Here is a 27464-nt window from a genome sequence, read left to right on the forward strand (position 1 = left end):
TCACAGACGATGCTTTTTGGAACTCTCAAGGCTGGCTCTGGACTGAAGTATTTAGTACATGAAGTCCTCCTTGTACCTGAAAGATTTTTCTCAATGACATGGAACCCATACCACTAAGACACTGTTATGATCTGGTAGTATGTCGAGTACCTCTCAGCATTCCCACACTAGCCTAGAGTCTACCTTAGGGCTTATAAGAGCCCCATAGCTGCTTGACTATAACTTAGAATCTTGGACGCTCCTAAAAAGCAGTGAAGACTGTTTAGTGATGTTTTGAGAGGAAGGTACATAGGAAAATTTACTGAGAGGTAAAGAAAAAGGTAAAACATAGAAGATATGAGAAATATGAGATTCTGTGATTGACATGGGAGGTTAATGGATAGGAAAGACTGGAGAAAAATTCTTCAAGAGGCTACGACCCACATATAGATGTAAATCCAGAATAATGATAATAAGTACTAACAAACAATAAACCACTTTATTTCAAAGTAAATGTATATAATTTTTATATTCAAATCACTAATACAATAGAACCATAAAATAATTTGGTAAGATTCATAACATTGCAGTGTTATTAATATTATTATGATATAATACTACTTTGGTGAACAAGTAAAGTCTCAGTACCAATGAATATCTTTAAAAACAACAACTTTCTACATTGACTTACCTAAGTTTAACAGAAAAAATGGTAAATAAGTATTTGAGGGTCTTATTACATTTAAAATCTACAGCTGGGAGAAGGAATGTAAATAAATATATACAACAGCAAATTAAAAGATATTTAGACATTCAATGATGATCTGTTGTTGGCCCAGAATTGGTGAGCTGATACTGCTAATGTTATGAGGTATAGAAGAGCAGCAATCCAACAGTTATAAGCATTCTGAAAACATAAAATGTAATTAAATGTTAATTATACTCTTTTATATAATAAATGTTAAAAAATTATGATCAAAGAAAGGTTTAAATACCAATTTCAATAAAACTTTTTAAGAGAACCAATGCAATTATGCAAAAGAAAAGTATGGCCTGGCATTCACTAAACAAAGATCTATATTAAATCATTTATGTTTTAATAATTTTAACTAATTAACTTGAGCCAAAACTATTTTGGGACTGCCTATTAAATAAAATAGTAGAAGTGTGTCTTTACTGCTTAATTTCACACGAAATATTAAAAATTAGCAAAAATAGAAGGATCAAAAAATAGAAAGAGCATGAATATCACAATAATACTTAATTGAATCTATTTTATCTGTTCCGAATGGTAAAATGCTTCAAATAATATATTTTTGATCTTAAAGACACTAAAAAAAGTTGTGGCATGTGGTGATAGAGAAATAGATAAACTTTCTGAGTGGGTAAATAAAACAGATCATGAAAAAACTATAAAACCTAAATGCAAATATAATGAGTTAGATCTAATCAGAGATTCCAAATTATTCTTAGTAGTCTAAATAATTATAAATTAATAAATGAACAATTAATTAAATAGACATAAATGTTAATATAATTGCCTAAAGTAAAACCTATATTAATGTATTGGTATGTTTGACTTATTCATTCATTGTAGTTAGTAAGTTGGTATCATGGTCATTATCAATATAATTTAAGATTTGTGTGTTATTGTTTAAAAGTCTCTTGTATTTAAATATATTTTTGTGATCCTGAACTTTAATAAACCTTTTTGCACCAACATTTGTTTTAATAACCTAACAATTAAAACAATATAATATGGTTATCATGTATATAAAAATAATAACAAGAGCATATTTTTTTCTGTAGTGATAGGTTTAGTTTCAATTATTTGTTATTACCCCTACTATGTTATAGATGTTACCAGATTTCCTAATTAATTAAATCAAATAGGTACTTCAAAACTTTAAGATTCATATAAAATTAGTTTACATTACAGCTAATACTATGTAGCTCAATCTCTTTACAAACAATAGTCCTTCATTTCCTTATCACATGGGCGTAGTTATCTAAGGCAACTAATTATAAAAATTTATCTTTTAATTCATATCCATAACAGTCCCTTTAGTACAAAAGTGGCTACAAATGTAATTAAAGGGTTGGGAGGTGAATATATGTTAAAAACAAAAGGGCATTTCTTTACCTGAGTAAAACCTGTATTGACGTCGCTGTAAAATTTGTCTAAATCGCCCTTAAATTCAACTGCTGGAATATCTTCTGCTAAAGCCACAGCCCCAATGTAATAGAATACACCCATTAGACCCTAAAAATTAACATAAATTAAATATTTACTTTAACACTATACACAAATCACATACCAACTGGATAATACCCCATGCACTGATAATGAGACCGCAAAGGGACAATTTAGGACCACAGAAAGGCATTTTGAACTAAATTGGTATTCGCCTATAATTTAGTTTTCTCAAAATGTCATGTGATAATCTGACAATTTCAGGGCTAAAATATCGTGACTTAATCAAAATGACAGGTTTTCCTAATTTAGATTCTGCGCTATACATCGATAGTTTTCAAAAGACATATGATATACAATCGATACTTTGGAGGAGTTTGCAAAACACAATCACAGTATACCCAATCAATCAAAACGGAAAGATTTTTGTATATTATAATATAATAAGTTTGTGTGGTTTGATTGAAAGATATATAATAGTTTCATATCTGTATCTGGAACAGGTACTAGATTACCTTTGAATTATTACAAAATCAAATACGCGTATAAAGTGTTGCCTGACTTTCAATAGATTAATAATTTTACAATCATGATTTCGATTATTATAAGAACTTGTTTCCATTTACATTGTTTTAGGAGTCAGTCTTCTTAAAACCGAGACTAGTCCTGGTAAATTATGAAACACAAAATCAGCGGACTGGCTTTATAATATGCTCTAAGCTAAAGAAATGGAGATGGCAATATATTGATGAGAAATATGGGAAAAAGATATTCAAAGGCGCACAACAGAGATCCCTTCGTTCTTCTCCAGGTCCCAAAGAATTGAATTAGAAAAATCTCTAATGCTAATAGTACCACATAATAAAGAGTTAAAAATCAACCAATAGAAAACCATTTACCAATAGAATGACGCGAGCGGTTAAATACTGGAAATAAGCATATACATAAATATTATTAATTAAATTAAATTCAGATAGAGCTGAGCCACTGTTCAGGGGGTAAACAGTCTGGGAAAAATATAAAACCAGTATGAATAGCGAAAGGACGACGTGTCCAGACTAATAAACGGATCACTTACCATCTGGGACCGGAGCAAGATATTATCGATATAAATGGGGCAATACCCGATGCTTACGAGCAAAGTTACCTCTTTTAAACAAGCAACAAAAAGTTAGAAAGAATAGCTTCAGAAGACTATAAAAAATTGACTCAAAGCCCAATGTTGCAAAAGATGCTGTCAAGAATCCGTTCCTGGAATAATCAATTTAAATACCGTAGAAATACAAACAGATGACTGATTAAATGCCAAGAAGTAGTCGACTGGTTAAAGCTAGCAATAGATACCATCTAACCATACAAATCCCCAGGAATATAATGGAACTTTCTGAGATTACCGGTGGGTCAAAAAGAAATTCTACCACATACCTACCACTAGAATCGCTCAAATCAGCTTAGAACTGGAATATGTACCTGAAATGTGAAGAAGGACTAGACTTGGTTTTCATCACAAAAAAGGTAAAAAATCACCCATACATTCAAAGTATTTAATACGCTTTTAAAAACGAATGATTATTTTTTTAAATTTTTGACCGAAGATCGTCTACAATTTCTGTCTGAAAATAGTGACCAAAATAGTGACAAACTGAAGTGAAGAACATCCTAACGGTAATGAGAAATGGATGAGATTAATACCTACTACATATAATTTTAATTCCTCTTTGAAATCGACTGCGCTAGAAATCGATTAAACATATTTTTTCGATACCTTATGCTGTTTAATAAGTCTGCGTTTAGCGCCATCTACACAATCGCCACAGCGCAATCTGTAGAATCGGGCAAATTCCAAAAAAAATTAGAGGTTATTTATTAAGTGATTATCAGCAATTGAAACCACTTGATCGCGGCTAGAGAGGCCCGAGCAGTGGAAAATTAAAATATTTGAATTTTTTTTAAAAAGTTCGTTGTGAATATATTATAATCATGGCCTCCTGTATTCGAATTATAAGTCGAGTGAGTATTTATGATTTATAAAAAAATTACGTCTCGATTAATTATTACTTATGAATATATAATATTCTTTATTTCTTGATCTTGGTGTACTTTATTTATTGTCTTTCGTTTATTTATGCAGAACGACTTTTTGAAAAAGATTTTGATTATGTAACTTGCCCATCTATTTAAAATAGGATTTGCACTCAATAGTTCAAATATTAGATAACTTTTGTAACTCTTAATTTTTTTTAGTTCACTAAAGAAGTTTACAATATATACTCAGTATAAAATATTAACCATTTAATAATTCGACATACAATGAAAACGAAGTCAAATAAAATAGACAAGAGTACTAATTTGCGGACTCTTATTTAACTTATTTCTATTGATAGCCTTACTTTTAAAATCAAATTTGCAGTAGTTCAAAAAAAGGAACATCAAACAGTCGTGATATTTTAAATAAAAGATGTAGTTGCATTCTGAGCCTACTTTATTTGGCTGAATATTGGAAGAAAATGCAAAGAACTTTCCAGTCACTAAAACATGGGAAATAAACAAATAAAAATGTGCAAAAGGCATTTATATAGATGACAGTCATAGGATATTCTCTGGACTATATTTGTCCATACCAAAATGAAAAAATACTGAAGCCAAATTTCAATAGAAGAAAGAAATAGGTACAAAGAATATACCTATTAAATACCAAAACAAAAAACTTATACAAAGTTGATAGATATAAGTATTTGGAGATTATAGTACATGAATCAAATGAATTAGTAAATGATTAAAAAAAATGGAAGTATTATGTATCATTCATAGTACCTATCATTCTGAATTCTCGTCAGGTATCAATAAATGAGTCTAATACTTCCTCATCAGTTAGTAGAACAGTATTATCTGCATTCTTATGCTAAACATTTGTACTCTATTAATTTTTATTACCGTGTGAAATACTACTATACAGCATGAGAAATAATATTTTTATGATCCTGTCTTGCTCCTTTACATAATGTATGCTTCTGGATGTTTGTTGATTGATTCTATCACTTTGTTCCAATATACATTTCTTATTCTTGCGTTTGCGTTTTTGAAGTCAACATATAAAGTAAAACTTCTATTGTCTTACTACAATAGTAATTGGAGAGGAAACAAAGTCTTTCTCATCCCCACTCTATAATCTTTAGTAAAAATAGATTCTAGTCCAGTAGACACTTCTTTGTTATTGTAAAATGAGTTAAATACAAGTACTAATAGATCAAGATTATCACTTTCATGGTTTACTTTGTCAAGTTGTAGGCTTCTGTTGATTTTTAATTGTTTAATGGCATGTTTCATTTCAATTTTTAGAATTGGAGAACTTTAATTAAAAGTATTTATTATAATATCAATTATTTCATCACAGAATATCTCTTGTATGTATCTCTCTCATTCTTGTCTTTTATCTTTAGTATTATAAATTAACTATCCGTTATCATTTACTTGGGGGTAATGATGTTTTTCGATGATATATGAAAATTTCTTTACTTTTGACTAGACAGTTGTACTGTATCTCTATTCTTCTCTTATTTTATATTGTCTTTTTCATATATATACATAAAACATGTGATCTTATTCTATCTTTTGCTGCTATTTTTCATATTGGAATTTATTCTTGTTTTTATTTATATCCTGTCTATTGTTGATAGCTTTTTGTTTATATTATGATAGTTTTATCTTGGATTTTTCCTTCTTTTAGTCAACTGACATTGGGACTGGTCTTTGTTTTTTTACTACTATAATTTTTGTGCAACCATTTGCTACAACAGGATTAAAAGACTGTTGACTGTTTTAACATTGGCGCTATTGTTGCACTTGTAATGTAGTTACGGAATCTTTGATTCATTAAAGTCTGTAATCATAAAAATGTTTGTATGCAATAGTTAAGTTTAGATGTACAACGCAGTTTATAAGTATATGCTGTTACCATATTACATTATTGACAAAACTCTTAAAAATCTTTACCCCCTTATATTGTGTTACTTTTTTCCTCTTTTTCATTTTTTTCTTTACCTCTTTTCCTAATTTAGAATTGAAGTCATCTTTACCCTCTTTTATTGTGTTACTTTTTTCCTCTTTTTCTTTTTTCTTTACATCTATTCCCAATTTAGAATTGAAGTTACATAGAATGATGTTAATGTCTCCTTTTGTTGATAACTATAAGTGGCGAATTTTGAAGTAGTTGACAGATTTGTATACTTGAGCTCTCTGATAACCAACAATGGCGATAGCTCCTGAGAAATCAAGTATAGACTCACAATGGTTCAAACCAGAACAGCCAAATTATTTAAAATATGGAAAGACCAAACAATAACAAGGAATACTAAGCTCAAGGATAAAGCGAAAAAGAATGTGGGTCTGTAGAAGAATTCTAAGCAAGTGGACAGAACACAGAACCAACCTTTTAATTCTGGAGGAGCTCCATGTAAAAAACAGGCTATTAAAAATAAAAAAAAGTAAACTGAGCATACCTATTTATATACCAAATCTATTTCATTACATGTTCTTCCATTTGGAGTCATCGACTTTTTTTGCGTTTTTTTTTTGTAGAATTTGTTCAAAGCATAGTATTGATTGCTTTCTAGGAAGTTGACGAGTGTTTCTCTTCTTCTATTTCTATTGCCCAAGCCACATTCACCTATGAAGTTTTCAGAAAGGTAGTTTTTTTACTAATTTTAGTGTTAAAATCTCCCTCCCATTATTATGGTATGTGTGCTGGGATAATTCGCATTAGTTTCTGTAACTTGCTTGCAAAACTTGTCTATATCTTCATCAGAGTGAGTTGGTGTTGGTGGGTGAAATTGCTTACTTCTCGAGATTTTTGTATACAGGGTATGGAAGTTTGTATGGTGACAATCAGCTTGGTAAGAAGTTTAAAGGACTTTGTGATGTGGGCGTTTAAAATTTCATGAACAACCCTGTTAGAAATAATAAATTTTAAGACAGATGAATAATGACTATGAACTCATACAAAGGATCAAAAAATACAAAATAATTTACATCAAACACATAATTTATGACTGATATAACTTCCTTCCTTTATTATTTCTATTTTAATAATAAAATGCATTGTTTCTGTTGCAGACGACTAATTCCAAAAGTCTCATGTTCAGTGAGATCCAATCAAGATGTTTTCATGTATCACCCCTGGCGGCTGCTGCAGCTAAGGTTGCAATGAGCAAATTGGATACTGATCCAATTCCATACGAGAAATTAAACAAAACTCTTGGGGTAGTCAAGAAGAGGTTAGGAAGACCATTAACTCTTTCTGAAAAAGTCTTATACTCCCACATTGATCAACCAGAGACCCAGGTAAGTAAGAAGATAATAAAATTAAGAATAGTTTTTCTTTAAATATATTTGGTAATTATATATTGAGCACCTATTTATAATTCTTTTTACAAATTATTTTAAAATTTGTGTAATTTATTGTTTTAACAAAGAAACTCGTTTTTTGAAGTAGTACCTACTACTCATACTTCAAATAGTTTTTGGTAAGTCGATGGAATTAGCATGTTACAGGATTAAAGATCTTAGTTCATAATATGTACTGCTATATAGCTGACCTGGCGAACTTTGTACTGCCTTATAATTAATAAATGTTTTGTTAAATTATTAGCTGAGTTATAACTTTTTTATATTAAGATCACATTAAGTTGAATAAAATTTAAAAAGCAACATTTCACGTGGCGTTAAATAACAATTTGCTGAATGGGTTACACGCTGAATTATTTTCATTGAAGGACGTTGTGATATACTTAATTTTTCGGTGTGTTACCAGGCACGAAAATGGACAAATGGATGGTTTAGCTACACGTGAACTTACTATGTACAATTGCTCACGAGAGAAACAATTATTTTCCACAATATTCAGATCAATTAATCGGTCCACGAACATTCAATGATTGATCTAGTAAATTGTTTATTATCATGGTGAATGTAAGACGAATCGGATATTAAATTCGTTTAAATTCTAATCGTGTATCCGTTGGTATCATCGGAATTCTCGGAATGAGAATTTCTTCATCCTTAAATTTTTCTTTGAGTGTCGTCGGGGGTATTATAATTATATTTTATATTATATAATATTTTTAAATAAAGTTTTTAAGCATTAGCCGTGGAATTTTTCCATCACTCTTTATACCTAAAGTAAAATGATGACATTGTTTTGTAAATTTTTGATTCTTTAATATTATCTTTGACTTTTGTACCATTTACTTCAAGTATTTGCAGATATGGTCACTTTTTAAAAACGTTTACCTAACTTCAAGTACACCCGTTGTTTACCATATAATTGAATAACTCACTAACAGTGTAACAAAAACAAAATTTCAAACTTGGAATTTAAACTTTTAACAATAAAAAAGCAATCACGTGTTAGCGTGTAGCTTATCAATTACTAAATATATTACGTTGTATTTTGTTTACCAATAACCAAGATTTTGTGTTATTTATATAATTGATATTATGCTATAAATATCCCTATATAAATTAAAATTATAAATATCACATTTTAATCTAATATGAAAAAAGATTCGTCAACAAATTTCTGTAGACAAAATAGGCCATGGAGAATATTTGGTAAAACTAAGTTATAGTCTATTTGGAAATATGTACATGATAGCTTAGTTTTATGGCAGAATATTACAACAGTCTTTTAGGTTAACTGAACAAGTTTTTCTCCGTACATAGCATTAGCCAGGTATTTGACGAACTTTTTCATTAATATATACCTAGTATACGCTTTCAAGATATTTTTTATTTACTAAATAACTAATACAAAATATAAACCATAACGATATGCAATGAATGTAACAATTAATGTGATATTAAGAAAATAAGATTAAAGTAAATGTTCAAAATGTCCACCTCCAACATCTGTGCAAGTTTTGTAACCGATATACAAATGACCGAGTCACGTTTCTTAACTTTGTAAGTCAATATTATTAAAAGCTTATCTGGTGTTGTTGGAGGCTTTTGGTGCACAAGTTTTTTATACAGCTCCACATGAAAAAATCAATTTTTGACAATTCCGGTGATTGCGATGGCTAAACTGTTGGACCTCCTCTGCCTATCCACCTCGCAGGAAAGTTATCTTTAATTGATTGTGAATAAGAGCAGTTTGATTAATCGGAGCACCTTCGCGTAAAAATCACATTCTTTGTCGAATATTAAGTGGAACATTTTGCAATAGTAATGGCAAATGAATATTTAGAAAATCCAGATATATAGCATTATTCACACGGCGTCAAAAAATGTGTGTGCCCCCAACAATATCATCACAAAATAGACCACCTACTTTGACTATGAGTGTTTGTAGTGTAAGTAAGGATTGCTTGATACAGAGCAATGAAAATTATACCGATTGGCTGTTTCATTTTTGTGAAATGTAGCCTCATCTCTAAAAAGCACATAATCCAATAAAAATCGGTTGTTATGAACATGCTGCTGAGACCATTGACAAAAAGTTATGCTACGATGATAATCATCGACTGTCAATTCTTGATCTAACTATGCGGTAGAAATGCATTTTATGTTTACGGAGGATTTTTGACACCGAAGTTAGATCAATTCAAGACTACAGACCAATTCCTAATAATCAAACAACCTATCTGTAGAAAACAACAAAATAAATTATCAATAATACCTCACTTCCTGTTGACATAAAACAATATCTAATTCCTCGTGAAAAGTCTTCCAGAACACCTCGAATATATGGCCTACCCAAAATTCACAAACCCGATATTCCTCTACTTCCCATTTTCAGTGCATACAACTGCCCTACACAACCATTGGCTAAGTACTTGGCCAAAACTCTACAACCTTTCGCCTAAAATGCTTCATCCTTCGTCAAAAATTCCTTTCATTTCGTCAAACTTTTTAAACAGTACCCTATCTCACCGTCAGATATTTTAGTAAGTTTCGATATCGTTTCACTCTTTATAAACATTCTTATAGACGAAACTCTAAACATTCTGAAAACTAAATACAGTATGTCCAACATTTATTCCATCTTCCAAAATCAATTCTACAAACAAATAAATGGGGCCCCAATGGGCTCCCCACTATCTCCAGTAATTGCCAATATCTTTATGGAAGACTTCGAGACCCGAGCACTATCCACATCAATGCTCAAACCCACATGTTGGCTACGATATATTCAAAGCATCCCTGCCATATGCCACATGGCAGGGATGCTTTGGTGTCTTTTCAAACCCATCTGTATGGTATACATCCTAGTATCCAGTTCACGATGGAGGTAGAAACTGATTCATCCCTACCGTTTCTCGACGTTAACAAAAAGCAAACCAATCACAAGGTTTTCATCACTCTGTTTATCGAAAACTCACCCATACCAATCGTTACTTGCATGCCAACTCTCATCATCCACCTTCACAAATTAATTCAGTAACTAAAATACCCTTTACGTAGTTCTACGTTTAATATATATATATATTATATATATATATATATATATATATATATATATATATATATATATATATATATATATATATATATATATATATGATGGTGCTTATTTGTAGAATAGCTAATGGAAGATATGCAATACGCCAGTTGGACGCTGTGCTATCAGTATAGAAGAGACAGCTTCCAGAGTAAATAAAAAATAAAGCCAAATTCTAGGCCAAGTACATAAACAAAGTGTTTATGTACCGCATACATATCGACAGCAGACACAGTAAACATTTAAAAAAAACTTTTCAATATATTCACTGCGGATTTGGACACGAAAAAGCATTGTACAAATGAATGTCGCATTTGTTTTACATTGGACCAAAAATAGCAACGTGAGGCGATTTGTTTAACAGCAAGAAAGCCAATTGTTTGCGTCAGTTCATAGCTATGAATCACTTTGCACGTGGGCGTGTGTCGAAGAAAGCAACAATGGAATGAAGAGACAAATTTAAATAAGACGAAGTCGAAGATTTTTAATAAGTCAAAGACCGTTTCATCATGTCAGAGTTAAAGATGTTTGGGGCTCTCGAAATAATTTTCATTACTTTTAAGAGAACTGGAACAGCGTGTTCCGAAATAATTTATAAGAAAACTAAACTAAATTTTGGATATAGCTACATGAGGGAGTTGATTGGAGTTGTAGCTAAATCACTATCTTAAGTTTGACAGTCATAATATTTTTCGCATATCTTTCATTAAATAATATTTTGGAAAGTTAATATTTATCGATCCTTATAAGATATCCAAGTTGTTGTAGATCTTTTGCTTTTGATAGTTAATAATGAACCTTTCTTTTTAGTCTTATTTTTGTAAAGGTGTTTCTTTCTTTCTCACTTCTTATTGTGATTTCTTTTACGTGGTCATTTTCCGTTCATATAATGTTCCCATTTAATTACATTGTTCACTTCTTTCAATCTCTTCACCCCACTCTTAATTTCGCGTAGACATTCCAGATGTTTTGTTTTCACTGGCAGCCACTTTCATATCAGTAGTTTCATTTAAGAACGCTTTATTAGTTATGTGGTCTGAATATACATTAGTAGTAGTTATTCGCATACCTCTATAATTCCAAATGTTAATAGTTTAAATATACGGCTCAAAAAACTAATCGTGCGATACTCATTGCAATCTTTGGTATTTTTATTATGTGAAAGAGGTAGAACTAATGACTATCAGGAGAGATATACAAATAAACTTTTAAGATTTTTCTTAGCTGATGGGCCACTTCTTTGTCCTCGACTTCGCTATGACTAACAGAAGGATAATTAGTATTTCTAAGAAATCGATTAAACAAAAAATCCCCACATATGAACTCAGTTTCTTTATGGCCTTTTGATTATTGATGATTATGCCACCGATTGTCCCCGATATTTCTTATCGATATTGACGTAGTGAGCATGACGCACCTTCCACTAGCTTTAAATTCTATTTGAAAAATATTTGGCTATCTGCCCATAAAACAGCATAACATTTTTATTGTAAATAAATTTAGATTTTAACACGAGTTTTTTTGCCGGGTGGGATAAAATATGGTATATTAAGTTTAACTGAAAAGATAAAGGTTTTTTTGAAGTTATTATTATCCAGATTTACGAAGTTATACGACACTCACTCCCTCTGGGAGGAAAATTCTCTGATCTGATACCTAGGTGATCGATCCTTATTTTATTATTGAAAATATTTGAATTTAAGGTTTTGGTTTTGGGCCCATTTCTGTATCTGATATTTACAGCAGACGTGTTAACCAGCAATGATACCTTCTTAGCTACTTTTGCCGATGACACGGGAATCTTTGCAGTGGATATCGACTTTAATGTAGCATCACAAAAAGTACAAAATCATTTAATCCAATTACAACACTGGCTTAAGCGATGGAAGATCAGTGTTAATGCTAGCAAATCAGTACAAATTACTTTTAGAACAAGAAAATCTACATGTCCACAAGTCTATCTATATAAGGATTTTTACAGCTGTCGCCGCCTTCCTTCTTTCAGTCAACGTCTCCAGTCCTTTCTGTTCTGCCATTCTCCATCTCTAAGGTCTCGTCTTTCCATGGCCTCGTCCACTTCATCCCTCCATGATCTTCGGGGTCTACCTCTTTTCCTCCTTCCTATTGGGCTCCAATCCGAAATCTTTGCTATCCACCTTGTATGATCTGTTCTTCTCACATGTCCATAACAAATTAAACATTTTTTTCGATGTAGCTGAGTATGTCTTGTTCTACTGCCATTCTTCGTTTTATCTCCTCATTTCTGATGCGATCCATTTTTGTTACTCTGCAGCTTCTTCTCATGAACTCCATTTCAGTTGCTGTGATTTTAGACCTGTTTCGTTTATTTATTACTCGATTCTCTGCTCCATAGGTCATTATACTGCGTACCAAGGTGTTCTCTTCTTTGTATTTCTGGTAATCTGTCTATCGCACAGTACCCCGTTCATTTGTTTAATACATATTCTTGTCTGTGCTAATCTGCTGGTTATCTCTTGCTCTGTGGTTCCATTTTTTGAGAGTATGAATCTTAAATATTTGAATTTATCAGTGCCGTTAATTTCCCTATTATCGTCCATTTCCAAGTTTCTCACTGGTTCTTGCTCTGTTGTTAAATATTAGGTCTTTTCTAGATTTATTTCCAGTCCATTTTTTGTGTATTTCTTTTCTAATTTTCGGAGCATATAGCACAGATCTTCTTCATCTTGAACCGTTACCTCTTGGTCATCTGCAAAGCATGTCCATAAGTTTATATTAATAATACCCCCATTCCTATAAAACCAGTTGTCAAATACTTGGGATTGCATCTGGATGAAAAACTTATATGGACAACGCACATTAAAACTAAATGGAAACAAATAGATCTTAAACTAAAAAATATGAACTGGCTATTTAGCAAAAGGTCTCAGTTATCTCTTGAAAATAAACTGCTTCTGTACAAAGCTATACTCATACCAATTTGGGCATATGGAATAGAACTATGGGGCTGTAGTAAACCTTCAAATACGAAGATACTTCAAACATTCCAGTCCAAAATACTCCGTGTGATAAGTAAAGCTCCATGGTATGTATACCAAACACTTCACAATGATCTGGACATCCCAGTACTTAAGGACAAAATAAAGAATCACTTAATAAAATATAAAAATCGCACCACTGATCACAACAACGAGCTGATAAATAATTTATTCACCCAACTACTTACCGAAAGAAGATTGAAGAGAGTATGACCAGAAGACCTACCGCAATAATACTTAGAGAACCGTCACTGGACTGTACCTAACTTACGTCAATTTACTTACAGACTATTTACTTATTACTCTGTGTATAGAGTGATTGTAAACATGCAATGTAAAAATAAAAAAAATCTACAGCTGGCGAATATCGTGATCTAAATCAAACCATAGCCCAATCTACTCTGATTTCTAGCTCTGCAACTCAACAATGTCATTAAACTTTTTCATCCTCGAATCATTAAGTACTGTCAGTAGGCCAGCAAATGAACGTAAATGCGGCGATACCCTGTAATTTTCTGTGTCACCACCGAATTGCATGAAAATTTGGATTTAGGTTGTACTTACCCTCTACTTCTTTTTGGACTTTGCCGTTGGTTGCTTTTTATTTTTTAGGGGCAAAAACGACCCCTATTAGAACAAAATCGTTTAAGTGTAAATTAAAGCGGGTAATTGATTCAAATCATCTTTTAATGAATTGAATTAATATTAATTAACATTAACTAACATAATTTACGATTTTATCATAGTTCTCACCCCCTAGATTAGTTATAATTAAAACAATGTCATTGAATATCTTCTGCGCTGATCTGCATGTAAATCTGAATTTAGGTTATACTTATCCTCCATTTCAAAATTGGACTTGTGCCGTTGGATGCTTTCTATTTTGTAGGGGTAAAACGACCTGTATTAGAAAAAGTTTACTACAGCTGGTCAATGAAAGTGATCAATTTGATTGATCTCACGAGAACCGTAAAAAATGGCAAATATAGTGCCACCTTAATGTATTTAACACCTTTATAAAAACTGAGTTTATTCTCGGCAAAATCCTTCTCAATATTTATTTTTTCGTTTGTCGTCACCTTAAGCAAATAGGGATCGAAAGTAGTCTGCCCTTCTGAATCTGTTTCGTTTTTATTAGTTAGTTCATCTCTTTTCTTTGTTCTCTGATCATTCTCCATATTTCTTTTTGTGTTCCGTAGAAGTCGTGCTTCATCTGTTTTGTGAAGCTCTGCCAGTGTTCCCTTTTTATTTGTCTAACTAAAGTATTCGTTTCATTTCTGATTCGTTTATAGAGGTTGTATGCCTGTTGTGTTTGTTGTGTTTTGTACTGTAAAAAAGCTTTCTTCTTTTCTTCACATTTTGTCTTCACTTCCTCTCGAAACCATGAAGTTTTCTTTATTGATATGTTAGTGTTTCTTACTTTCCTCTCTCCAAGTGATTCTGTAGCTGCGTTAATTATGTTATTTTTGGAATTTTCCCAGCTTTCCTCGATGTTATCGTTTTCTAATATTTCATTCCCAGCAATAAGAATTCCGTGGAACAGAGAAGCGCCGATCTCTTTGGTGTCAAGTATTTCAGGATGATTCTTATTTTATTTTTATTTCTTATTAAGTGACTAATTTACAATTAAAAGACCAAGAAGATTATATTAGTAGCAAATATGAGTAGCAAAATTAGAGGATGAACATTGTCAATAAGTACTCATCAGCTATTTTCTTTTTCAAGACTTATTTTTATCCACATTTCTAATAGAACACATTTTAATTTCAGGATATTCAACGAGGAACCTCTTATTTAAGGTTACGTCCTGACCGTGTTGCTATGCAAGATGCTACCGCCCAAATGGCTATGTTGCAATTTATCTCCAGCGGTCTGAAGAGAGTCGCCGTTCCCAGCACCATCCATTGTGACCATCTTATCGAAGCACAAATTGGCGGACCTCAGGATCTTGCGAGAGCGAAAGATATCAACAAAGAAGTATATAACTTTTTGGCCTCGGCTGGAAATAAGTATGGTGTTGGTTTCTGGAAGCCAGGATCAGGTAATTATGTTTCAATGATATTGATTTTGAAGTATTGCTTTAATATTTTTGTGCTGTATCTTAAAAAAAAACAAAAAAACTAACCAAAAAAATCACAAATCAAATTTTCAGTACTTAAGATTTAGATTAAATAGATCAATTAAATGTTCACTATTCGTTAGTTTTGTCAAAGTAACCTTGACTTTTTTGATATAATATTATTGTTGAAATTTGAGTTTACATTCTCATTATAGAATTTTAATATCTTAAAAAACATAATTATTACAGAGTAAATAATTTTAGTCTTTTTATCAATTGAATAGGATTTTTTATTTATTTACGTTATTTTAATGTCTTATCTTGAACGTGCCTACCATCATTGATAAAGTATTTTCATATTTTTATACCTGTTCATTTAATTAAATGAGATTAGATAGTGACATGCACATTTTTTTAATTAAAGTTATTTACATGCATTGTTCTGCGCATAGAAATAGGCAGTAGCAAAGTTACTAGTAATTATAAAAGTAACTTAAAATATAATGATGATCAAAACTAGAATTGTTTTAGGCACAATTCTTCTTGAACATTTTTGTAATTGAGATCTTTGAAATCACCAATAATGACTGTATTTTGCGATATTTCACAAGTAGATCTTCGTAGATACGGTCGCGCACAAAATCGACGTTTTCCTGAATGACTGCTGGTTTTGATGCACCTGTTCTTGGATCGTAACTAAGACTAATCCTTGCACGTTTTAATTAACCGTAAAAACGAGAGATACGTGACTGATTTGGTGCTTCATTGTTGAAAACAGAAATCAACTAGGTGTCGAATTTTTGCTGAAATAACTGACTTGGAAAAACTTTTATAGTTCTTTGTAGATTCAACACGTCACGTACCGTCCTGAAATACTGTGAACCTCAAGATCTGTTATGGTATAGTCCAGTGCATTTAAACCCTGGGGAAGAGTTTATTAAAAAAATTTTTAGATCTCTCTTAGCTTGCAATGTCGTAATGATGAGATGCTAACATAGCTTCTCAAAAAACCTCTAATATTTGAATTCTGAGAACGCATCAGGAGATCATATGCTCTCTCGTCTCTTCCTTTAAACATTTCCTACACATTTCATCCTCACCTAGCTATGTTTTTGTTGTTACCTCAACGGACATTGTTCAGTGATTAGGTCTACATTAGATCTTAGATCAATATTTTAATAATTAATAACGCACCGATGTTGGTATCTTGGAGACTTGGAGACGAGCAAAGAAATGTTGGAGCAGAAGTTGCAGAAGGGCTTTTGAAGAGGGAGGACTTAAGGTTATCAGGTCGGAAATGGAGTATATGTGGTTGGGAGAAACAGGTCATCGAATTGCTCGGGGGAAAAACTAGGACGAGTAGGAGGATTTAAATACCTTGGCTCCTAAATAACGGAAAAAGAGACAATAGATCGAGAAATTTTCCGTGGAATTACCGTGAAGAGATATATCCCTGAAATATACTTATTCAATAATAGCACTGATTAATAAAATACCAGTTAGAAGGAAAAAAGGCCTTAATAAGTTTTAAAATAGCGTGTAAACTTAAATATTAAGTTTAAAAAATAAAAATTGAATATTGTAAATAGATTAATGTGCACACAACCCTTTACTGCATAAGACCAATCTGTCCAATAATCAGTAGTAGTACTTAGGTACTTAATAAAAGTAATAAATATAGAAACAGTATTATAAACAGAATGGACCAACACCGGCGGTGAAGGAATATCCTCATGGGCTCCAGATTGCTGGATGGAATGGTTGAGAAAATCCAAAATGGTCCACCCCAATCTCCTTCACCCCTGGATGATTATGTTATGGGACATATGTTGAACCATTCTCAAAATAAAATTGAATCCTTGGGGGAGCAATTACAACCAACAGGTAACTTAAATAAAATTCTTCCCCAAAGTTTGATCCCAGTATCTGATTGGTCGGCGAAACTAGGGTCTAAAAAATAGACATAAAAATTCTTCCACAATTAAAATAAATAAAAAATTAAATTAACTTGAAAATCCTGTTTTATAGATAACCACACATGTACACAGATGTGTTGTGGATTGCCTACTAAACAGGCGAAAAGACATTTGTATCTTTAAGGAAGTAAATAAATTAAGACAAAAACCGAGAACGCCTACCTACCGTTACAAATGCATGACACGAGGAAAATCTCCAACGGATCATAAAAGTAGTAATTTTCCTGGTGATCAACACTTATGCTATTGGTCTAAAGAAAGATTTTGGAGCTGCGAAACATATAACGAATGAAGAAAGCCAAAAGAAATGGAACAACAGAAAAACATTTATACGCAAGCCTCAAAGAACACCACCAGATATTTCACGCAAAATATACTAGTGAGGGCGCTAAACATGCAGAAATAAAAGGTGTTTTATACAATTTTACAGACCAATAGATTTTTTTTTCTGAGTGGTTTCTCTCATATTGGTGTAGCGTCACTCCTAGATATTTGACGCATTTCTTTGATGTCAGCCGTGCCCCTGCACATTGGAACTCCATCCATTGTCTTTGACGTTTACCCTTCAGAATGATAGCTTAGGTCTTCTATGTCGCGAGTTCCAGTCCGTGATCTATCCATCCCGCGCTACTCCAGCACAGCGAGATCATCTGCAAAGGTGAAGGGAATACCTTCTTCGTATTCTTTAGATTATTATTATTATTCTTATTACACCAATCTACCTAGTTTCGTATATTGAATATTAACCAACACATTTTACACTTTAGGCAATTATATTTTGCCAAGCATGAAATATTTTAAATATTTCAATGTCAATATTTAATTCAACATGGAGTTGAAAAAAGAAGATAATCTGAAAATCCTTCTTGTTGTTTTTTCGAAGTGTAAAATAAATGCTCTTACAGAGCCAAAATCAAAAAATCTTGAGCAAATAAGCTGTGAGACTATATTGTTTCAGTCCCAACTTCAATTACGAAATAAGTAATATAAGAACCACAGAAATTAATTTTCAAAACAGAGCTTCTTAATTAAAAGTGGAATTAATAAGAGTACATCTGCTACAACGTCTACTAAGTTAGTTTAGCATAGACAGTACAAACAATGTTTGAATAAAAAAGACGAACTTTCGATAAAGAATAAACATAAAAGAGAAAACTTTGCGATCAGTTGGAGATTAAACTATATCTCACATCATTCATAGGGAATTTAGAATCAGTACTCAATACAAATCTTAAAATTTTTTTGCTAGTCCATGTTAAATAATTACATTATCTGTTATATTAAGTTCTTATACAAGATATTCTCAATAAAAGTTTTATTTGCTTATATTTTTGTTGTTGTTGTTATAGGTATTATCCATCAAATCATCTTGGAAAACTATGCCTTCCCTGGACTTTTGATGATCGGTACTGACTCCCACACACCAAATGGCGGTGGTCTTGGTGGCCTCTGCATCGGTGTTGGAGGAGCTGATGCTGTTGATGTAATGGCAAACATCCCCTGGGAATTGAAATGTCCAAAAGTTATTGGTGTCAAACTCACTGGTAAGGAATTTTTAATATTTTTTTATTTACAAATTTTTATCAGCCTGTATGGCTATTAGCGAAAAAACGAAAAAATAGCAACATCCGTAGAATAGTATAACAATCGAATTTTACATCACCTCTCAGAATTTCACTTCAAATATAAATATTTGTCTACAAAATCGAGGTTAAGTAAGTCAACTATCAAATTATTTACAGATTAAATCCAATAATTTCTTAATTTATATATTTTTTGAAAACAATTTCCGGTTTGGAAAGCAAAACGTCAAACCAAATTAAAAATATAATTCTCATTACAATCAATTGTGGTTTAACCCCAAGTGAAACAGAATTCACGATATGTAGTTTTCAGTTTTTTAATGATTAATGACAAATTTTTAAAAAGTTTTTTCTGGCTATTGAAATCCGAGCTTTGATTTATCATGATTAAGATTCTCGTCGATCGAGCTGCCCAGGTACTTGAACTGAGGCTCCTTGCTTGGACAGGTATAGCGAATTTAAAATGTTGTAAATATATAATGCATTATTAAACATTTTAATTATGTAAATATGTTTTCAGGTAAACTTTCTGGCTGGACTTCCCCCAAGGACATCATTTTGAAGGTAGCTGACATTTTAACTGTCAAAGGTGGTACCGGAGCCATCATCGAATATCACGGTCCTGGATGTGAGTCGGTATCTTGTACTGGTATGGCAACTATTTGCAACATGGGTGCTGAAATTGGTGCTACTACATCTCTATTCCCCTTCAACAATAGAATGGCTGATTATCTGACTGCTACTCGAAGAGGAGACATCGCCAAAGAAGCTCAGAAATATAAGGAATCCTTACTATCACCTGACAAAGGTAAATAATAACAAATCCTGTATATCTCGTATTTACATATGCTATATATATCAACATCTTACTGGAAAAACGTTAAGTTTCATATGCAAATCACAATTTGCACCGTCGTGATGCATTTGTGATATTATTTTTCAAGTGAAACAAACAGAATGTGCAAACAGTAACGTTTTTTGTTCTGTTTTAATGCTAGTTTCTAAATAAGTGGATGCCTATAAATCTGGGCCTGGACAAAGGAATAGTTTTGACAGAATTTTGTATGAATTTATATACTTGCATATTGTAGGTGCTGAATACGACGAACTCATCGAAATCAACCTCGACACCTTGGAACCACACGTCAACGGTCCGTTCACTCCTGATCTAGCCAGTCCAATCAGTAAACTTGGAGCTAACGCCAACAAGAACGGTTGGCCAGTAGACATCAAAGTTGGTTTGATCGGTTCCTGTACCAACAGCTCATACGAGGATATGGGAAGATGTGCCAGCATTGCCAAAGAAGCTATGAAACACGGCATCAAATCCAAAATCCCATTCAATGTCACTCCTGGATCAGAACAGATTCGTGCTACTATCGAAAGAGACGGAATTTCTAAGACCCTTACCGAATTTGGAGGCACTGTAAGTAGTTTAGATTGTTTAGATTAAATATTTATTTATATGTTACATATTTAGATTTTCTAATTTGGATTTGACTTTTAGGTACTAGCTAATGCTTGTGGACCTTGCATTGGTCAATGGGACAGAAGAGATGTTAAGAAAGGAGAGAAAAATACGATCGTAACATCATACAATCGTAACTTCACAGGACGTAATGATGCTAACCCCGCAACTCACTGCTTTGTTACATCGCCAGAACTTGTAACTGCCTTAAGTATTGCCGGAAGACTCGACTTCAACCCATTAACGGACTCACTCAAAGGTATTCATTGTTATTAAAAGGAAGTAAATAACTTACTGTTGCGTGGGGTGTGAAACGACACTACCGATGAATTACTAAACAAATATTATACAAGGTGATGCTTTAGAATTATTTAAAACAACTTGTATCTTTTAAAATTCTGGAAATTGACAATATAACAAAAATTGTAAGTGCTATTTACAGAATTCGATTAACTGTTCCCATTTTCATTTATTTTGTCGTTCTCGTACGACTTTGTTATTTGTTTCTGTTCAAGCATTAAAATCGCCCATATTGCTTGAGGATCTTATATCAATTGGTAGGTGATTAAAAACTTTCTTTCCAGTGTAAATAAATGATTTTTTAATTAATGTAGAAGAGAGAATTGGAAGTGGAATAACATAAGTTAGATGAGTTAGATTCGTAATCTGTCCGAATATCCTCTTCATGTTTTTTTAAAAATTAAACATGCTATTTCAAGGATATATATGTAAGGATAGGATATATAAGTGTCAAGATACTATGTTTCCGGAACAAAGGTCTGCACAATGTACCAAATTTGACCTTGCATAAATATCCGAGTGCTCTCTTTTGTAGCATAAAAAGACTGCTGAAATGATAAAAAGAACAGCTACCCCAAAAGGCAATACCGTATCTCAAGTTAGATTCAATCAAGGCCACATACACTTTTTGCAATCTTGAAATCCAAGTGGTGTGCAACTGATTTGACAGCAAAGCAACCAATCTTTTTGCTTAAATATACAGTGTGCTGCTCAAATTTAAGTTTATTATTCAATATAGACCTAAAAATTTGTTTACTGTGTCAGAACAAATGCCCTAATTGACTAGAGTAAAATTATTTCAAGGATATATATGTAAGGGTATGATATATAAGTGTCAAGATACTATGTTTCCGGAATAAACGTCTGCACGATGTAACAAATTTGACCTAGCATAAATATCTGAGTGCTCTCTTTTGTAGCATAAAAAGACTGCTGAAATGATGAAGAGAACAGCTACCCAAAAGGCAATACCGTATCTCAAGTTAGATTCAATCAAGGCCACATACACTTTTTGCAATCTTGAAATCTAAGTGGTGTGCAACTGATTTGACAGCAAAGCAACCAATCTTTTTGCTTAAATATACAGTGTGCTACTCAAATTTAAGTTTATTATTCAATATAGAGACTTAAAAATTTGTTTACTGTGTCAGAACAAATGCCCTAATTGACTAGAGTAATTCTTAAAATAAATTAATTGAGCTTTTAAAAAATTAAATGTCAAATGATTAGCTTTGCACCACTCCAAGATTTTTAGCAAATCAATACTAATAATCTCATTCAGTACCTTAGAGTTCTTGTTTTGCCATAAAATTGTGGTGTCATCTGCAAATAGAGTAAACCGACCATTAATGTCGAGGTTAATTATTTCAATAAAATATATCAAGAACAAGATAGGACCCAAGACAGAGCCTTGAGGTACGCCACAACTAATAAAGATATTACTAAAGTAGCGCTCATTGATTGAAACAGACTGGCATCTCTCTTTCAAGTAAGAATTGAACCTATTTATAGCAGTGTCTCTAAATCCATATATTTCCAATTTATTAAGAAGTATTTTGTGATTGACAAAGTCACCTGTTGAAAAAGACGTATTAATTGCTTCCGCTGAAACTCTCGAGAACATTAGCAGGAAGATAAGATAAAACTTTAACTGGGATACCGTCCCAGCCTGCAGCCATAGGATGTTTAATGCTTTGTATATTTTTTATTTCAGCCGAGTTAGTAGGATTCCATTTAAAATATGCATTGAATCAGAAGAAGAATTAATGTTTCCAGTGAGTTCTGGACCTACCGAGCAGTATTATTTATTCAGCTCACTAGGGTCTAAGACTATATCAGTAGTTTGGGGAACTTTAGCTCTAAGATTATTATTTATACGCCAAGATTCCTTTTGTTTGTTATTGGCAGTTTCCATTCTAGATTTAAAAGATATACATTTAGCTAATTTAGTAACCTTCCTATAAATGGACCTATATTTAGAGAAATACATCAAAAATTCATTATTGCATAATATATGTTTTTTAATGTAGTTTAAATATTGTAAGTTTTTGCAGGAAATTCTAATTCCTTTAGCAACCCAAGTTTTTTTAATTTTTCGATTTAAGAATTCTTTATTGAAATGCCAAATTAAAAATCTTCTTGAGCGTGTGATGAAATTGATAGAGCAAATCAGGAGAGCAAAAAATAGTATGCCAATCTTTCTGAGTTATAGAGATAAACCTGTCAAACTTACATTTGCCGAAATCCCTACCCCATGTGGCTGTTTAAGGTGGATTCTTCTCTAAGGGAAAATTCACATAGAACGGGATCATGATCCGATGAAAATAAGGAATGACTCTGCACACCGCCAGATCCGGATGAAGATTAGTACAAATATAATCCAATATGCTGTTACCTCTGATTGGTTCGGTAACCAGTATTCTCACATTGAAACTATTAAGTAAATGTATAATGGTAATAGCATGGCTGTGTGATGAATCCAGATAATCAATATTTAAGTCACCTGTCAAGAAAATAAAGCAAGCATTCCAATCTATGAAAGAATAACTGAATAATAGTCTTAGGGGGTCTGTATATAGCAATGAGAAAAGTATTAAGCTTCTAACTGAAAGTAATAGACAATTCAAATTCAGATTCAATGCAGAGGTGATTAAATTTATTGTAGTCAAAAAAATTGAATTTATACTGAAATGTCGTATTAATTAGAATCAATGTTCCTCCATGTATGCTTTAAGATCTGCAAAATTTAGATATTAAGGAGCAAAAATTGTTAATACAAAAGTGTTTCTAGAGGATATAAACAGTGCTCAGTTAAAAGCACAAGATCGGTCATCATCATTTTCGCTAAGAAACACTTCCAGTTCCTCAACTTTATTGCGTACAGAACATAATTATGTTGTATAAAAAAATAGAAAATTTATTATTGATATTAGATTTAGATATTCTGGTATCAATATCACCTACCACACTGACAATATTATTTATGTTATTTTTGTGCCCGATATTCTCAAAGATTATATTTGATCTTGGTTGGAAGATACTAATTCCTTTCTTATCTGGGAAGGCGTTCAAAAATCCTTAGTGTTACGTTGATAGTTGTGAAATTTTTTGAAGTCGAAACGCTTGAAACCAATTCCTTTGGGCCAAATAGATTGTTGGTAGATTTGATTTTTATATTTTTCGCTAATCCCAAACATAAAACACTTATTACGGTTTTCCTCAGTCGGGAGTTCCTTTACAATAACATCCGTGTCGGAGAATTGTTCTTAATGTTTTATGAAATCGTGAATATTTCCAGATGATACATGCTGCTTAATTATATAAAAGTATAACCAAACTTTACGGTCGGTACCAAAATCACCGGACTCCTCAACCAATATTCTTGGTCGTAACTCTGGTTTTTCTTTTTTTTTTTCTTATAATGTTATGTTGTAAAATCACTCAAATCCTGCACTTGTTGGGCATCAGGAAATCTAGAGTCCTGTCCTATAGGTAAAACCAGATTAAATATTTCGTCCATTTTATTGTTTTGATATTCGCATTTAATCTGTAGGTTAGGTGTCTTTGTTGATACATTGTTTGTTTTGTATACAAAATTGTCGATATCTGATTGAATTGATGTTTATATTTATTTTCTAGTTCATTAAATTTAATTGGTATTTTATTTTTATCCTTAATATGATAGTTTTTTAATCCAGCCTTCAATAAATTGACTTTTTCTTGTAGCAAATAGTTATTAGATTTTAAAAGTTCATTGTTATTTAACAGTAATGTATACTTATCTTCCTTTTCCTCCAATAAGTGTCTTAGCATTTTATTTTCTAATATGATTCATGGGTTCAGTAACATTAGATTGTTTATCGCAACAGACCATGCGCGTGTCACATATTTTAGTACATTTTAACTTGCTTCTAATGGCACAGGAAATATGATAACTTTTTCCGCACACCACACATAATATCGTTTTTTTTTGGCTTAAATCAAAAATACGCTAATTCTGTCATTGATTTGTTCCCAGCCTTTCAGGCTTCCTTTTAATTCTTTTTTATCAATATTGATACTCATGCTTGTGCTCTCTTGTCTTTCTTTTATACACTATAAATATGTATAAATCCTCCCATGTCTTCGCTACCTTGTCCTTTTTTCTTTGTTTCGGCAAGAACTGTCATTTGGATTGTATTCGTTTTACTTCTGCTATGCCTTTGTCGAATTTTGTCTCCATCCTTGGATGTTCCATGTCGTCGTAGCAAATCGTGTATATTATTAGAGTATTTTATTAAACCAAATAATATTGTTAAAGGTTCTGATGGCAAGAGCTTCAAACTTTCTCCACCATTCGGGGACGAACTTCCCAGCAAAGGATTCGATCCCGGCCAGGACACATACGCAGCCCCAGTTGCCGATGGTTCCAACGTAAAGGTCGACGTTGATGTAAAATCTCAGAGGCTACAATTGTTGGAACCCTTCGATAAATGGGACGGAAAAGATTTGGATGACATGACCATTCTGATTAAAGTTAAAGGAAAATGCACAACCGATCACATTTCAGCTGCTGGACCTTGGTTGAAATACCGTGGTCATCTTGATAACATCTCAAATAACATGTTCATTACGTAAGTATCTATAATTGTAAAAAAATCTCGTGTCTTTCTGTCCTTGCTTTTTTGAGAGATCTGTTTCACACGATATCGTCGGTACGATATTGTACAATAACTATAAGAAGTCATTTGATATCAAAATAATTTTACTGATTTTTAAACTAGTTTTTTGTGTATTCTGTAAAGTTACAACTAACTCCATTAGCGAATTAACACCATAAGCCTATGACAAGTTAGCTGTTTTTAATAAACATATATAATGTACGGTTTATAGCGTCCTATACCTTCCCGTTCCCAGTCTTCATTCACATTTATCGACCCGGATCTAGTCTCCAGGTCGTAGATCTCTCTGACTTTGCCTTTTGGACTCCATCAATCCATGTTTTCCTCGTTTTTTTCGCTCAGGTTGCTGCCAATTCAATATTATCTTCGGTAGGTGGTGATCTGTCATTCTCTGTACGTGTCCGTACCAAATAAGCTGTGTTTGCTGTACTTCTTTTATGATGGTGGTTGTTCTGTCCATTATACACAAATAGATAAATACTTATTTATTTTTCATTTATTTTTTTTAGAGCTACAAACGCCGAGAACGGTGAACTAAACAAAATCAAGAACCAAACAAACGGCCAATGGGGTGCAGTACCAGACGTAGCACGCGATTATAAAGCCAAAGGTATTAGATGGGTAACCATTGGAGATGAAAACTACGGAGAGGGTAGCTCCAGGGAGCACGCTGCTTTGGAACCAAGGCACTTGGGTGGACGTGCCATCATTGTTAAATCCTTCGCCCGTATTCACGAAACCAACCTTAAAAAACAGGGTATGTTACCTCTCACTTTTGCCAATGCTAGTGACTATGATAAGATCCAGCCCACAGATAAAATCAGCCTAAAAGATCTTAAAAATCTTACCCCAGGAAAACCAGTAGACTGCGAAATTAAGCATGCCGATGGTTCAGTTGATAAAATTAAACTAAATCACTCCATGAACGACCTTCAAATCAGTTGGTTTAGAGCTGGTAGTGCATTGAATCGTATGAAGGAAATCGCCGCAGGAAAGTGAAAAGTACATCAATAATTTTTAATTGTATTTAATATTATTTATACATGTAGGTAGAAACATCGTCATCGAACGGTTACATGTAAGCTGAAAACTGTGTTTGTTTATTATGTAAAAAGTATTTTTATGTAGATACTAAATATTCCTTCTAATAAATATAGACAATAATTCTTATTTATTCTAGTTTTTTTCTTTGTTACCTATTTCTATCTTCGTTCTGTGACAAACTGAGATCAGATACACACTATAAGACAGGCAAATCCACTATAAATGCCTCTAGTTGGAAGTATTAGAAAGACAATACTGGCAAAAGAAAGAGCTCCTTGCGCTTTCATTGACTCTAAGAGGGAGCATTCGATAATACCTCATTTGAATCCATAAACAGAGCATCAATAAAGAGGAACATTGGAGCCTCACTAATGCAATGGATTCAGTCAATGCTAAAAACCAGAATCATCACTGCTAATATTGGGGGAGTACTATTGCACCTGCTGTGGACTATGGTCGTCGATGACCTCCTAAGTAAGTTGCATGATTCTGGTTTTACAACTCAATGTTACTCAGATGACCTAGTTGTTACAATTAGGGGCAAGCATGACCAGACTATATCTAGTCTCATGCAAACTGCTCTTAACGAAATTAAAAAAGGACTACTTTGTACTCAGCACTCAGAGTACAGCAAAACGACTTTGATGCTATTCACAAGGAGACGTAAATACAATTTACAGGCTTCA

The 27464-nt window shown here is 32.6% G+C and overlaps 2 protein-coding genes across 2 annotated transcripts; one reads left to right on the top strand and one right to left on the bottom strand.

The window, feature by feature from the left end:
* Positions 1 to 464: 464 nt before the first annotated feature.
* Positions 465 to 2458, bottom strand: LOC140448053 (ribonuclease kappa-B-like). Its single transcript, XM_072541101.1, has 3 exons — positions 2298 to 2458; positions 2123 to 2242; positions 465 to 886 (listed from the first exon to the last, which is right to left on the bottom strand). Exons 1-3 carry the CDS (start codon positions 2364 to 2366, stop codon positions 785 to 787), a joined length of 291 nt encoding a protein of 96 aa, XP_072397202.1. The 5' UTR covers positions 2367 to 2458; the 3' UTR covers positions 465 to 784.
* A 1528-nt stretch (positions 2459 to 3986) lies between these two features.
* Positions 3987 to 26908, top strand: LOC140448055 (probable aconitate hydratase, mitochondrial). The gene is made up of 9 exons (XM_072541102.1): positions 3987 to 4183; positions 7286 to 7513; positions 15458 to 15728; positions 19072 to 19266; positions 19826 to 20113; positions 20397 to 20731; positions 20813 to 21032; positions 25374 to 25686; positions 26244 to 26908. The coding sequence occupies exons 1-9, from the start codon at positions 4154 to 4156 to the stop codon at positions 26731 to 26733; spliced, it is 2370 nt and encodes a 789-aa protein (XP_072397203.1). The 5' UTR covers positions 3987 to 4153; the 3' UTR covers positions 26734 to 26908.
* Positions 26909 to 27464: the final 556 nt, after the last annotated feature.

Source organism: Diabrotica undecimpunctata, chromosome 8 (genome assembly GCF_040954645.1).
Source record: "Diabrotica undecimpunctata isolate CICGRU chromosome 8, icDiaUnde3, whole genome shotgun sequence".
NCBI lineage: Eukaryota > Metazoa > Arthropoda > Insecta > Coleoptera > Chrysomelidae > Diabrotica > Diabrotica undecimpunctata.